Raw genomic sequence first — 15,640 nt, 5'->3', positions numbered from 1 at the left:
ACACTACTATGTCAACAAAAGCTTCTTGTATAAATCTGAGTTAAACCAAAGAATTCACACAAGTTGACCACTGAATGTATCAAATATCATCATCTAGAACAATCACACAATGCCAGTTTAGCCAGACTTTTTGAAAATCCAGAAGAAACTCTCAAGTAATTCTTTTAATCTGCCTCTTTTCAAGTTAGCTAACCTAGCTGTGCTGCAATCTGTCAAAAACTCTGCTAGCTGGTCCATCTAGGCAGCTCTCAAAATACAGGTCCAATTTTCTCTTTTTAAGATATTCTCCCAGGCTTCATATATTTGTTTTCGCTTTCCTTTTCTTTATGCCATTTTTACAGTACTATCCAGATGGCAAAGTAATGTTCAGACCTATTTACATAAATACAGTTTCAGACACCAGAGAGTTAGAGAACACATTGCAGGGAAAACAATGAAGATAAATAGATTTCAGGAGAGTGCAATCAAATAATCTTGCAATCTTTTTTTTTTTCCTTTACTTTTTCTAATATACTCTGCAAAGGAATGATATATTACATTATAATATTATTCAAAATAAAAACTCCTAGTATCTAACCTTTTCATCTGGAAACAATAAAAGGTACTTCAGGTAAAAGGAAATATGAAAGCAGCAAGCTAGCACAGATCACATTTCCATTTACACTGATGAATTCAACCAGTTATGTCAGGTGAGAAACTGGGTCCCCTGAGGAATTCAGACCGCAATATCAGGCATCAGGCAGATCCTTTAATATTGTATACATCTCCTATTTATTTGGCCCCATCCAGCACAGAAGAAATTCCCCAATTTACAGGTGTTTCACTTTGCACTCTCCACACAGTGCAATTTTAAAGAAAAGACAGAAGGCAGTGAGGATCCAATATGTTCTAGCGCCAAAATCAACTTTGGGTAATTTTAGGTCTTATAATTAGACTCTCAGTTTGGAGTATTTTAGGAGAACATGGCTCAAAATTATGCCTGGCATAGTTCTATTCACTTTCTGAGAGATTAATTTAGCTCTTTTATTGTTTATGCTGTTTCACACACTGCATATAGGTATCAGAATAAGTCAGAAACAGAGACAAAATCATTGACTGCATTTACCTCAATCACTATGTATGCCCTAATTGAATCACAAGCAAAAATGATTGCATGAACTGAATTTATCCAAAATTGACAGTCTGATTTCAAATCAGCATTGAGCCTACATTATTCTGACCAAACAATATAGCTTGATAGCTCATCTCAGTGTCTAATGAAGTAACATTTGCATAATGCATGAATCCAACTTAGGAAAATTGAAACTGCTTTGCCTTAAAGATGGCCAGATGTTTAGTGAGCATGTGCTCAAGGGACAATTTCACTCAGAGTAATGAAGACCAAGACTGAGACAAATAAGTAACATAAAAGGAAATTTTTTTTCCATTTGCAGTAGGGAAGACCAGCAAGCATTTTGGTGATCTCAATTCTTCAATTACTACGAGCAGTAAAATTCAGAAACTGGCAGTCTTAGACAAACAAAAACAAAAAAAAAAAAACAAAAAAAAAAAAAAAAAAAAAAAGCTTTTTTGATTCCAATATAATAATCTATATAAATTGAAATAATAGGATTGTGCCTTTCTATAATTCACAACTTTGACTGCTTTGTAATTTGACCTCAATCTACAAGCCTTCCAGGTAATGAGAAACACATGCTGTGCAAACTGCAGCAAATACACTTCAGGGAAATACCCACCTGGAAAGCCACTTGAAAGCATAGAGCTGTCAGAGTATGATGTATGGAGTGTATGTAAGCAGATGACTGTTATTTCTTTGTCTCAGTTAGCCAACACACTTTACCAAACAAGACCTATCAGCCAAAGCTCACTATCCCTGGAGTTCACTAGCTACTGTTTTCAAAAAGGATTTTGAAAGGTAAGGTCTGAAAACAGAGGTAACTTACTGGTTAGACAATACAGGTGGAAAAAGTCATAAAATCTTGGGCATATATGTCCTTTTTCTTAACTGAGAGAACCACTGCAAACTTCTAGCCTGTTTAGAAAAACATATTCTGGGTAAAAACAAGATCCATTAATCAACAGACAACAGAGAGAAACATTAGTACATACAACTGAAGAAAAAAAAGATGCAACACACAGGAAAGGTGACGAGCAGTTAGCAATTGCAGAGATTACCAGGAGCACAAGTACAGAGCCACAATACCCACGTCACTTTTGAGCCTGTGCTTTCCTGTATTCAACAGGATTATGAAATTTAGTTTTCAGGATTTTTCTTTTAAAGGATTTTGTAATCTCTCTTAAGGAGAAGGACCAGGAGGTCTGAAATAGCATGGCTGTCTTATGGAATGTTCTCAAAATAGTATCCAACCATTTCTGGTCTTCCTCCTCTCTTGCAGTTCCCTGTGTTCTATCACATTTGTTCTGTTTCTTGCATAGACTTCACAGGAACTTTTGGCTTCATAGAATAATAGCAATACAGAAGCAAATTACATGACAGTGTAATCATCACTGTGTCTATGTCAACATGATGAAGAGTCTGCAAGACCAAGTGTTTTTTCAATTTTTTTTTTTTTTTTACAGCTGGCCTAAACTCCTTCCTTCAAACATTTTCATTTTAAATCTCAAATCAAAAAAAAGTGTAACAATCTTATTATTATGACATATTTTTTATTTAGGCCAGAATTCCTAGGGAAGAATACTTACAAAAATCATACCAAACTTCTGGTATGCCAAGAATCATGCAGATTTCATCTAAATTTCTAATCTCACCTTATTCAAATATTCACTAAATACGCAAGAAAAATATCAGTGGAACAGATGTAACCACTGGCATTTATGTTAAGCTAGACATTTTAAGAGAGCTCGACACCCTCATACTTTTATGAACCTGTTGCAATTTTCATAAATCTGACCTGACAAATAGAGGGCCACATTCACAAAGGTATGAAGGCTCAGTATTTAGTATCTCCCATTACTAAGTTCCTTAAATACATTTTAAAATTCTGTTCTCCTTGAAAAATACGCAAAAGCAATTGCAAGAAAACAAGAATCAGTTATGCCTGCTCCCAAGTCTCCCAAGAAATGCAATTTGCTAGAAAACAGACAGAAAGGATGACAGCAGTTTCTTTGGTTTAAGAATCTCACAACAGCCTTGAAAATTTCTTCTCCTAGACCCCTGAATAGTTTCCATACCTCTACCATTTATAACTTTAAAATCCCTAACAGTTAGTAAATTATTATATCACCATTAAAATGCCTGTTGTTAGTTTCAAAGCAGTAACTACACTTTAATGTCTGAGATGTTTAACTGAAATATATCCAAAACTCCGTGGTAAAAACTATCTGCTTCTGTGCAGTGTACAAAAAGTTAATAATAGTTATAATAACAGCTTCCTCTCACAACATTTCTTCAGCTTTCAAGGGTTGCAAATAAAATTTGCAGAAGTAGGAAAAGAGCCACAAAGTTTCATGAGAAGATAGAAGTTTTAAGTGTAGAGAGCAACTTGTTCAAGGCAACACAGAATGTAACAGAACCACCTGTATCTCAAAATTCTAATGAAAAGCAGATACAAAAGAAGACTGTGGTAGAAAAAGGAAGAGGAAGAACACTATGAAAACATGTAAAGAACCTAGAATATCACTATTTTTGACCACATAAAAGCCTCTTTTCCAGACCATGAAAGCAATAAATTAGGACTACTTTGATTTAAAAGGAGGAAAGTGTACGGTGTTAGCAAAAGCATGGAAGTGCTGGGATACAATACAACCCTACAGGCTGTAGGCCTTTTTAATTGCACAAACCAAGCATTTGTATTATTCTTCAGTTCTCTGTAGTCATTCAGTAGAAATACCTTGTCTATAACACAAAAAGCATATCTGAGAGTTCTTAAGAGTTAAGGGACACCATGCTCACTAAAAAAGCTTGAAAGGAAATGTAATACAATTCTCTAAACGTTATTTTTCAGAAATCTGACAAAAAAGTAAATTACGACCCATTAGACTGATGACAAGCTCTCCTGTGGGGGGGGAAAAAAAAAAGGTAGGGAGGTTCTGGGTTTTGCTCATTGCAATAATGGTGTGGAAAACGCCAGTTATTGCTCCGATATTCTAATGAATGCTGATGAATAGTACTCATTCTTTACCAACCAAAAAACCTTACAGAAAACTGAAGATGACTCTGTTGCCCAATAATGGTTTATAGGGGGTCACCCTGTATTCAGCTCTTTCTTCCTAACTACAAGCACATTTATAATCCTGCTGGAATTGCTCTATGGATGCCCTGACATCTAGGTCTACATTCCCAGAAAGTTATACCATGAAGTCTTATGACAACTTGTCATTAGTACACCTCTAGTACTTACAGAACAAATCAGCAACATCCATTTGCTTCCTGAATAAATCCATAACTGAAAGCACTAAGCAAGACCAAACTCTCAAAACCATAGTTTAAATTACATCAATATCATTCAGGAATCCAATAAACAGGTCAACACAAAAGTAATTACTCTTTCATGGAGCAATCTTGGAAAGCTCAAAATCTAAAATAAAGTTTATAAACACTTGACCACTCAAAAATGAAACTGATTTAGGCCAAGAGATTGCCAATTTACCCTAAAGTAATTCAATACCCTTTACAGCAATTTAGCCATCGTTTTTCTAAACTAACTTGCCCAAATGTTGGCAATAAAGAATGTGAAGCTATGTGTCAGAACCCAGGACGCCCCCCTGGTGGTCCTGGATGATCCAAGCCCCAGCCATGGGGGCTCTGAAGCCCTGGCAGAAGGTCAGAGACCCTGGCATGCAGCCAAAGACCCCTGTGGCTTTGAGTGCGACCCATGGAACAAACTATCAACTTTATATGAAGAATTGCAAGTCACAAAAGTTTAAGTAGCATAACAGTAGTTGTCACAGGGTGAAAGGTGGAATTTTGAAGAATTTTACTATGAGGGTCTAGGGGCAAGATGGAGGGATTTGGGCATTTTCCTGTTCTTCTCTCTTCTTCTTCCTAGCTTCCATCTTCTTGGTGATGGTGGGATTGGTTTAGACTAGAAAGTCACTGTCTAACATAGGTGATAGGTATTGGAACATAACTGTAAATATCAGATACGTAGCTTACTGTATAAAAGACAGCACCAGCCCCCTGGGCAGGCAGTGTGCCTCAGACTGACCTGCAGAACAGATCTCAGCAGGCCAAACAGAAAATGTTTTAGATAAAAAAAAATAAACAACTTGAGAACACAAGCCGAAGACTCCTGATCTCTTCTTTGACAGCTGGGTTGGGGAAAAGAGACTTTTAACATTCCTCGGGGTCAGCTTGACCAGAGGGAATCCCGAGAGCTATGTATCACTGAACAGACAGGAAGGGCAGCTACTGCCTTCTAAAAGAACTTTAAAGCTGAGTACTTCTAAAGCCTAAGGCCTGCAGGCCCAAGAAATAGGTTACTGAAGCGGGAAAAATCAAGCTTTTAAAACTGGGATTAAACTTTTAAAGTTTTAAAAACTTTCCAGCTGTAAAAGCTGGAAAGGAGTTTCTTACCACTTTTTGTGTGAAGGCTAATACATTACCTCAAAGAGAAGGTACCTGTTACATATTGTCACCCTGTTTATCTATGGAAAAAACATTCAGCCTAGCTGCTCTTCAAATCTTTTTTAATACCCACTACTGAGCAGAAGAGACATTTAATTTTCCTATCTTACTGAAATTAAATTGCTCATTTGTCATACACCTTTTGAGACAACTCTAAGGCTAAGTTCATCCATATTAGACAATCTGCTTGAATTCTGATAAGACAGAGCAGCAGAACTAAGATCAGTCCATTACCAAAGACTTGTGACAGAATCTATCACTCCTCCAAGAAGTAAACTGGATTTCCTGCCAATGAAGTAAATTATGGCAGTATGCATTCACTGCTGCACATCACAGCACACAAGCCGCATTGCAGAAAAATTAACGTTATTCTAGTTCATCCCATTGCACCTCAAACAAGAGCAGCCTACGGCCCTTCTTTATCCAAGTCTCTATCTCCCAGGCCCTGTTTTAGTTACACAAAGTGGAGCTCTAGAAAAGACCAAACCGCAGAGGCTGCCGAGGTGATATGTGGGGGAAAAAAAAAAAAAAAAAAAATCAATCCATGTTCATTTCCCCAGCCCCAGCTTCTCTTTTCCAGTCAGTTTCACTTCTGATATTATACAAGCCTCTCACAAAGAGTGGTGGAACAGAAGCCACAGATAAAGTCCAATTTCATTTTATTACTACCACCTCCCAGAAATATTTTCATAGTGAGGCACTGACTGCCAGAGCTTAAGGCAACAAGAACGAGCCTGTATGAGAGGTGACTTTGTTCTCAGAAAAAAGTCCGTTCATCATAAAAGTTCTCTAATGCATACATTTTTTTATTATGAGAAATACAAACTTAGTGACAGTATATAAATACGCTCTAGAAACAAGAAGAGTAGATCATAATCTAGAAAAATGTTTAGGTGCATGATTAGTATATTAGTCCTTGTAAACAAACAGACCCACTCAGACTAAAATTTAGTCCAGTACATGAGTTTTCTTTTAGGTCACAGAGCAACAAAGAAGCTTGTACGATTTTAGGGAAAAATACAAATAGCCCAAGGCATTCCATTATTTTAGTGATTATCTGAACTCATCAACTGGAAAACTCACTCCTCAAAAATAACTGAAACCATCTCCCTACACAACTGGTGAGATAGTGAGATAGAGTTAGAAAAGCACACTTCAAGATAACAATTAACAGGCCATCAGCCTTGTGCTCAAACAGTGACTTGCACTATCTTTGAGAAGATGTTTGTAAAGGAAATACTTGGGGATATTTCATAGTGGGCTGAAAATGGGACAAAATCTGGCTATAAAGTAGCTTTGCCATATGATGGAAAGATTCAGCAGGCTATGTTTCTATAACTGCAGCTGTTCTAACAATAATTTTAACAAAAAGACAAAGACAAATAGACATATCAAACAAATAGACATAAAGACTGAAAGCATGTAAGAAATTCAGGCTTAATTATAAGTTTTGAGTAGTACTTTAGACAAGGCTCCAGATCAAGACTATTCTTTAAGATACCTATAGTGTCCAGTGGAGAAGCAAAACGAGCATGTGGGGACTTTGAAACTGAAGTTCAAAGAAGTCTACCAATACATTAAAGGGTAAAATAGAGTAAAAATTGCTTTTATTTTAGAACACTTAACTGAAAAAATAGGAAATATAGCGCCCATAAAGATATATGGCACAGCCTAGAGAGTGGACACAATAGAATGAAGTGATGAAGTACATAAAAGAAACACTCTGAATTGCCATTTAAGAATACTTGAGAATAAAGAGATGACCAACAGGTAACACATTATTATTTTTATGGACAAGTAAGTACAGTTCATAAAATTGCTTCTCACACTCTTTAACATTCTTTCTGTAGAGCTGTGTTAAAATGAAACTCCAGTTGCAAAAACCACACAGGTGTAAAATTCTTCCTTCACTAGCAATTTGTGCTGCAATCTCAGATTCTTCTAGCTACTCGGTTAACCCTGTATGTGTGAATGCACAAATACACAGGCTTTGATGCCACTGAAGTTTAATAGTCTATTTAATCTCAGCATGTTTACCTTTCTGTCTCACAAAACTACTTCTAGGGGATTTTTCCCCCACTATTTATGTCTAGTTCCCAATTTGATTATTGGTCTCTTTCCCTCTTCTGTTCTTTTACAGACAAGCCAGCATTGCTTATCTGTAGAAAACCAGGCTACAGTAAGCCAAGTTAAGACTATGGTTTACAAGGCAATCTATAAACCTTTACAGCTATTGACAAGAACTGGAGGGTTGACAAAAAATGGATTATGGGTTTTAATGCAAAAACATATGCTTCCTGGACACCATTTTCAATAGAAAATACTAAAGAAAAGAAAAAAAGGCAGATATATAAAAACTGCATGATATGGAATTCATACATCTGGTTTATAATATAAAGCATGAGGAAAAAAATTGCAAATGAATTCTAAAATTTAAAAAACTAATTAAAAGAACTCATTTAGAGGACCATTAAGATCTCCTAATATAGTGGAAGAGCATTCATTATAATTACAGATATAACAAAGATTTTCAGTAAGAAAAGACAATTAAAATCTTGCATCCTACAATACAACCTCTCTAATCTCTCAATGTCTCTAATGACATTGCACCTTGAAGTGGCAAATTGCAGATTTCTTTAACTTACTTTATTAGATGATGAAAACCAAGACAAAGAAATATAATGTGCACACAGGAACATACAATTTGGCTCATAGAATGCATTTGTCATTTACTTTTGAATAAACCCGTTTTTGTATCCTTTAAATGAGTCTAAGCTCACATCCTATTATGTTCTTGATAAAGGACAGGCATCAAGATATTTATACATAGGATGGCTTTTACTTATTAAAAAGACCTAAAATTTTTGAATGGGCATTCATGTATCTTGGCATTTTAAATTCAAAATACTCATAATAATCAACAGTATCTCCCATAACATATCATAACTCAAAATGCTGAAATTACTTATTTGAATTTATTGCCCTTCACAACCACTTCCTAGTATCACTCAGTTCATTATTCAGTCTGTTTTTCCTTGTCTATTATTACACAATAGCTATTTCTTCATACCAGGTTTTTTAAACCATGACCCAAAGAAATCTTTCATGTCACAGACAAAGGAGGAGTCACCCCTGTCTATTAAGAAAACAAGTTCCCATTTTCTTCATAAAGATATTATAATGATGAGTCTCTAATAGAACACCAACCACATTACTGTTTCACTCTTTCTGGAAATCTTGAGGTTTAAAATAGACATATTGAAAGAATCTAGAAAATGAGACACTGATGAGACTTCTAGGGCAAGCGGCAGCAACTCTCCGCAGAAAGTCTGGAATGCAGGGTTAGCCGTATATTCCTGTGGATTATGCTGTCTTTGCCACAGAACACTATCTCTCCTTTGACTTGAAGCCTTTTTGATGGCTAACATTTCTTCCCCATGTGGTAGTTACAGCCTCAGTCTAAAAAGTTTCATTCTTCCTTGTATTCACATGCAATTCATCTGAGAATAACTTTGCTACAAGTAGGTGTCTGACAGCAACTGTCTTTTTCCTGACTGTTAAAGAAACAGATATTAATATTCATACTCAAGTCTAAACATAATTGCAGCAGTTAGTGACATCTGAAAAGCTTTGCTCTACAAAATCAGCTTGAACATTCAGCTGAACATCCATTGAAAAAATATCTTAAAGAAAATGATTTCCTAGGTTTCACCCACTAGATGAAAATTACTGATGAAAACTGATCAGAAAATATACATGCAGAGTTTGATTTCTAGAGAAGCTCCACATGATTTTCCCTCAGAAGTGCTGCAGACTAAGAAAAAAGTAATTGAGCTAAGGTCTAAGTTTGGAAGTACACAGCAGGAAAGTCTGCCTTGTACGTGTTGATGATCTCACCCTTGAAATAGAAGAGATGGAAATCAAAGTAATCATCGCTCTTTTTGCTAAATGAGCCACCACCTTACTGAGTTGCCTGGACAGAACAGCTCAACTTTTAATAACAATATAGGGGAGAAAAGTTAAAAGTTCTTGCCTGGTGAGAAAAAGAGCATAGGTGGGTTCTACCAAGAATCCCTCTTTTTTTTTCCTCTTGAAATGAGATTTTCATGCACATTCCTCTCCGCCTGAAATTTCGGTTATATGATAGATACCAGACTGAAGACTTCCTTTCTTCCTCTTCTCTAACACAGGTAATTTCTAGTTTCTATTTCTGTTCAGCTCTTTGTGTACCCATGCTTCAGTGGTTCACAGTCTACATGAAAAACTGCTTACTTAAAAGTAAATAAATTATTATTTTTAATTCCAAAAAGTGTTCGATCTTTTTCTTCCAGTAGACCAAATGATGGCTACTGAATACTGTAGCCAAACAGTTGAAATAACACAAATTGTGTTATTGTGTAAAAAGAAGCTTCTCAATCAGTTCTGCCACTGCAGAGACAAGCCATCACACAGCACAGTGGATGGCAATTTTGTGAGGACTTGCCGTCTTCGCTGTAAATTTGAGACTGCAAGATCATTACTGCTCTCTTATGTATGTTTGGACAAATGCCAAAGTAACAGAGCAGAAATTGAGCTTCTGGACAAAGGTTTGTTACATTTGAGTGCCTAATGTTAATTTCCTATATTGGTAATTAGTTTTGAGAACAGAAATGAAGTTCAAAAGTACTAAGGTATTTCACATTCAGTTTCAGTGGGATGTACTGTCCACAACAAGCACATCTGAAATAATTTCTATTCAAAAGTTTCATTTAATTTAGTTCCATTTCTATTCAAATGTTTAAATATAACTTTATGCAGCCTTGGGTCCTTAAACCTCAGATACCTAAATTTTCTATTTCATTATTTTACTTATTCTGCCCTTACACATTGCATATATTTTTTCTTCAGCTGAAAGCAAGAAATATCTCAATGTCATACACTCATTAACTATCCTAATGAGACCATTTATTATAATAAAATATGCATTTTTAAAACTGATATTTTGGTGCATTTATCTATTTTTGGGTATGTTGAACTCAAAGGGTATCTCAAACTCAAAGTTAATGCATAAGTAAGACTTTGCTACAATCATCCAAAACCCACTGATTTCTTCTATTACTAATTTTTTCTTTCTACCTAAAGTGGTTTTGATGAAATGCTTTCTTATTATTCCACATACTTTTCCAGCACCCCAAAATTCTACTTACAAACAAATTCAGAGAGGCAAAGAGCAAAAACACATTGTCCCCATTGCTTCTGAACAGAATGCCCATTCCTAGAGTAAATGCAAGCCAGAGGACCTTCCAATAAATTGTTCTCCACAGAAGTCATTATGGTAGGCCATCAGGGAAGGGCAAAATAATTAGCTATTTATTAGTTCAAGAATGGAGCAGCTACTCCCATTGCTTGACATTCAGTACTTCACATGAAATAGCAATCAACACATTTCACAGTTGGTGAATATGACACCAATTTGTCCACAGCACATAATTTGTTTCTGTGTTTACTTGCCAGATTTTCAACTGCGAGGGTGCATAGGAGTCTCTGACCACCTTATTTTTGATATGCTGCAATGATTTGCCTTCTTTCATATTTATAGGCAAAGCCAAATAATAAAGCTGAACAGACACCTTTTAAATTCAGGAGCTTTTCTTCCAAAAATACAAAAGATACATGCAATGCATTCATTAGATTCTTATAGGAACATTGTACACAGCAGCCTTTGAATGCCATTGTGGAAAAGAGACATTGCTTTGAAGAGGTTATTTTAAAATCTTTAAGTACAGGAAGATATTAACAGGTCCTCCATTTCCAAATTGTATTAAAAAAAAAAAATCAACCTAATTTAAGAAGGGGAATAATATGATGAATCCAAACTCAAAAGTTACACAAGCAGCCACAGCTACCCATAACCCCATAGCTACACAAATATTCAGCTTTCTTTCTAAATCTGAATATGTTGCTGCAGCACTGAGGAAAGACTTAGAGTTCAGACTGTAACAAGGGACCAACCATAGGTTTATTACTGCCACACCATCACACTCTTTCAGTTTCTCCTGCCTTTACACATGCAGTACATCTATGTATAACTTCTTCAAAATTATACTTTTACATTCAAGATTGTTAGTAACTCAGTGAAAGAAAAACAACCACTGAAGAGATTATGAATTACAAATAAATATGCTGTTATTATATGATGACTTTCATTAACTCCACATTATTAAGCTCTGTGTATTTGATTGCATCTTGAAACAACATCTCAAGAGTTTTCTTGGAAATGACTTCACTTCATACTTTTTTTGTCCTAAGATGGCTATTTTACCACTGAAGACCTATCAGCATTTTTCAAGATATTACACAGAACGTAATATTGCTTACAGATTTGTTCTCTTGATGAGACACAAAAACCAGAATTATAGCTGAAGACAGGAGTAAATCAGAATCAAAACAACTTATCACTGGGGTACTTAATGTCTTTTTCAAAAGTTAGTGTTGATGCCAAGATCAGCAATCCAGATAAAAATCTAAGTAAGTCACTTACCATATTTATTGATGATACAGGACCAATGCTGTTAACATAAATGTCAACATCAATAACTGTCGGTTTTACTGTGGAGGAAAAAAAAATTAATATTATTTTGCAGACAACATAAATAATAATTTTAAATACTTTTTTCCCCAATAATCATAAGTTCTTTTTTTCAGGTACAACTACTGAGAAATATGGATAATGTATTTTTAGGAAAATATGGTTCTATTCCTCCTACCCAACAAAAAAAAACTGTCATAAATTAAAACCTGTACCACTTCATCATCACAACTCCAATTTGTCAGCAACAATGTGTTAAAGAAACTTTCAGTGCTAGGCACGGTATCTCAAAGTAAAGCCCAAACCTAAGAAGCTTGACATGAAAGTAGAAATAATGCAGCATATTATTTTTTCCCTTTGCCTCAACAGTCAGGTCCACTAGCCTGTTTTTCCAGATTTCTTCATCTCATCAGCCCTGAAATCATCTTAACTTAGAGCAAAATCTCTATGAGATCTGATTAGCTAAACCTAAGCAACTCTTCTTTCATTCAGACTCAGTCCACACTGCCTTTGCACTCTTTCATTCAAAGGCTTTTGAATTTGATTTGGTTTAGTCGATGCACATTTCCCATAAGATCTTCCATGTTTTCAGACTTTGAGGACTTTATAAGCCAAAACAAGTTCTGTATTCCTTTCTTTTGCTCAGGCCATTAGGATTTCTCTTTCTTTCAGCATCTTTGGTGTCAGTGTAGCTGCTGGATATAACTGAGCTCTTACTGGCAACATAATCTAACTCCAAAATAATGCCACTCTTACACCAGAAGACACATTAATTTTTTTACTTATACTGCCATTCTTCCAGCCCCACACAGTATACATTAAGCTCTAAATTGAAATTAGTGGTTTACTTTCTCCAGTTAGCTGACTCAAAACTAAGCATAAAGAATAAATGGTGTTTTAACCTGCATAGCGAGAACTGATGCAAACAATAGTAAGCCGACAGCTTCTGTTGGACATCTTTCTATCCCATAGAAGCACCTTCTCGTCCACATTGTTTTCAAAAATCTCCAGAGAGTATTCAAACCAATGAAGTTTGGGAACTATGTTGGACTTAGACTTTTTTCACTAACCCCCAAGCCTCCTACAAGGAGGAAATGCAGACATATCAGCCATGCAAAACTCAGAAAGCTTCCCTCTGGGAAGCTACTGAGCAGAGAAGTGAGGAACAGTTAAATACCAAGGTCCTGGTGGAAGCTTATCTCTGGTAACAATCAGTCAATTGGTCTAGAGCTATCTGGCACAAAGCTGTAGATAGCAGGAATCTTCACATTAGAAGATGAATATTTTTTGCCTGCATCCCCCAAATTTCAGACTATCAAAGAAGCATCAAGTAGTTTTAAAGTACTTGAAAATTTAGATAGTTATGAAAAAAGAATTTGCATGCTGGCTTGTCCTGTAAGAATTTGGTATGTACATGTCATTAGGAAGGCTATATCCCCTGTTGCAAAAAAACAGACATTAAACTGAGTACAAGGAGTGGTTAAAGATGATAACCATTCTCTCTAATTCATTAAATAACACATTTCTTGACTGCATACGGTCAGAACATCCGGGATTATTTAAGGTCATGGTTTCAAACTGTCTGAAGTACTGGCTGATGAACTCAGATCTCTCTTTTAGCAAAAGAAAATGTGAATTCAGCTGAACAAGCTCAGCTGATTAAAGCAATTCTAATTGTACTCAGCTAATAACTAAATAGGAGTCTAGCAGCTTCTGGTAATGAGTTCCCTCAAAATGCAGTAATAAATGTCATTACACAGGAATTGGTAATAGCAAGAAACTACAGTTACTTCTTCCACCAGAACAGCATCCATGGAATAAAGAGCTCTAAGCTTTATAGGGTTTATGCACGTGTCTACCTGGAAGTTCAAGGCTAAGGAGTTCTGGTGAACATTAATGGCACAAGACTTAAGGATGCAAACTGGCATGCAACTGAATCTTGGCAGGATCAGGAACAAAATTCAGGACCAGAACACAGCCCTTGAAATCTGTTTTTTTAATCTGTTTAATCATTGCAGTTAAGTATATAAATAGAATATGAGGTGATAATTTCTCCTGAATGTGCTGAATTCTCTTGAATTCTCTTATGGTGCAAAAAATAAACCTAAGCACTGCGTATTAATGCTAAAGAGAATTTGATCTTATAGTAAAGGTATAACCTTGAAACAGAACACTAAGCAACAGTCACTTCTATCAGATATTTGCAGTGAAATTCAAATTGAAAATAAATAATAAAAAAATACAAGTGAGCTATTATACTTGTTCAAATTTTTTAAAAAATTGAAAGTTTCTTTGAATTCTTTTATTTTCCTAGGCAAAGGTAAAAAATACAATTGTAATTTGGTTATATGATAAATATGTGTTCAGGTTTTAAAAGAAAAGACAGAAGAGCATAGTTCTTGTTGCATGTGGTCTTTCATGGATATAAACACACACAAACAAAGGTTTATCACGTATGAATTTTATATTCATTACCATAAATTTTTATTTCAAAATACCAACCAAAATGAAGCAAGGTTTTAAGACTATTTCCTCCAAAATGTATTATGACAAAGGAAATAAATGAGTCTTAAAGTTATCATGTCTTATTAGAAAGAACTCGCCCCACAACGCTCTTGAAAATAAACTGAGTTTCATAGAAATATGCAATAGCTGCACTATCAGGAAGGCTGGACCAGATGATCCACTGTGCTCCCTTCCAACTATTCTGTGATTCTGCAATTTCAATGCCTGCTCAGTTTTTCTGTGTATTGCATTCATTTGTGAACGCTCACTTCATGAAGGAATTCAAGCCACACATGGAGTTGTTAAGCTACAGATGGAGCTTTTTTTCTTGCACTAGGAGACTGCTCACAGTGTTGTTGACAGAACAATTAAAGTGTTAATAACTCACTAATTTAAAAAAACCTGATAGTTCAAAACACACCTAGGACAAGTATAGGATTCTTCTAATCCTGCATTGTGGATTTGCACTGGTGAAAAAAACCAGAACCTGAGCTTGAATCTCATTAAGCTGACAATAAGATTAAGTATGGATACTCAGCTACAGTACTGTTTTGTTATTGGCCTAAACCCAAAAATAGTTCTAAAGAGCTGTCAGAAACTTAGAAAAAATACTGACAGAACCATGTGTACACCACATGCAAGAGAGCAATTAAAGGCTGTCAACAAATGTGCCAGTGTTCTCTAAGTTCTCTGAAATACTACTTAGTATATGGCAGTAACTTTCCCTAAAAGACAGTGTAAGCACATCTGAGTAACTGCAGTGTTACACTGCTACTCAGGGCTACCTAAGGTAACCTAGCTGCTTATCACAGTCATTTAATCTTCAAACATGCTGCTTTTAATTGAGATCGGCATTTATAAAGCAAATCAAAATGTTTTTAAACAAAACTAAGGTCCCCTGATCCAAATGCCCTGGCTTTGAGACAGACAATGTTTATATTCCAGTCAGCTCTGTAACTATCACATGACAAAGACGATGC

General features: G+C 35.6%; 1 protein-coding gene across 1 annotated transcript in view; it reads right to left on the bottom strand.

Moving 5' to 3' along the window:
* Nucleotides 1-15,640, bottom strand: part of GABRG3 (gamma-aminobutyric acid type A receptor subunit gamma3) — a 288,817-nt gene that overhangs the window by 260,289 nt on the left and 12,888 nt on the right. Inside the window, exon 3 of the mRNA XM_041468500.1 lies at nucleotides 12,108-12,175. Coding sequence (XP_041324434.1) covers nucleotides 12,108-12,175 — 68 coding nt within the window. The remainder of the gene's footprint in view (nucleotides 1-12,107; nucleotides 12,176-15,640) is intronic.

This window comes from Pyrgilauda ruficollis, unplaced genomic scaffold (genome assembly GCF_017590135.1).
Source record: "Pyrgilauda ruficollis isolate IOZ18807 unplaced genomic scaffold, ASM1759013v1 scaffold22, whole genome shotgun sequence".
NCBI classification, from domain to species: Eukaryota; Metazoa; Chordata; class Aves; order Passeriformes; family Passeridae; genus Pyrgilauda; species Pyrgilauda ruficollis.
Note: the sequence above shows the minus strand (reverse complement) of the source record. Positions and strands in the feature narration are given on the sequence as shown.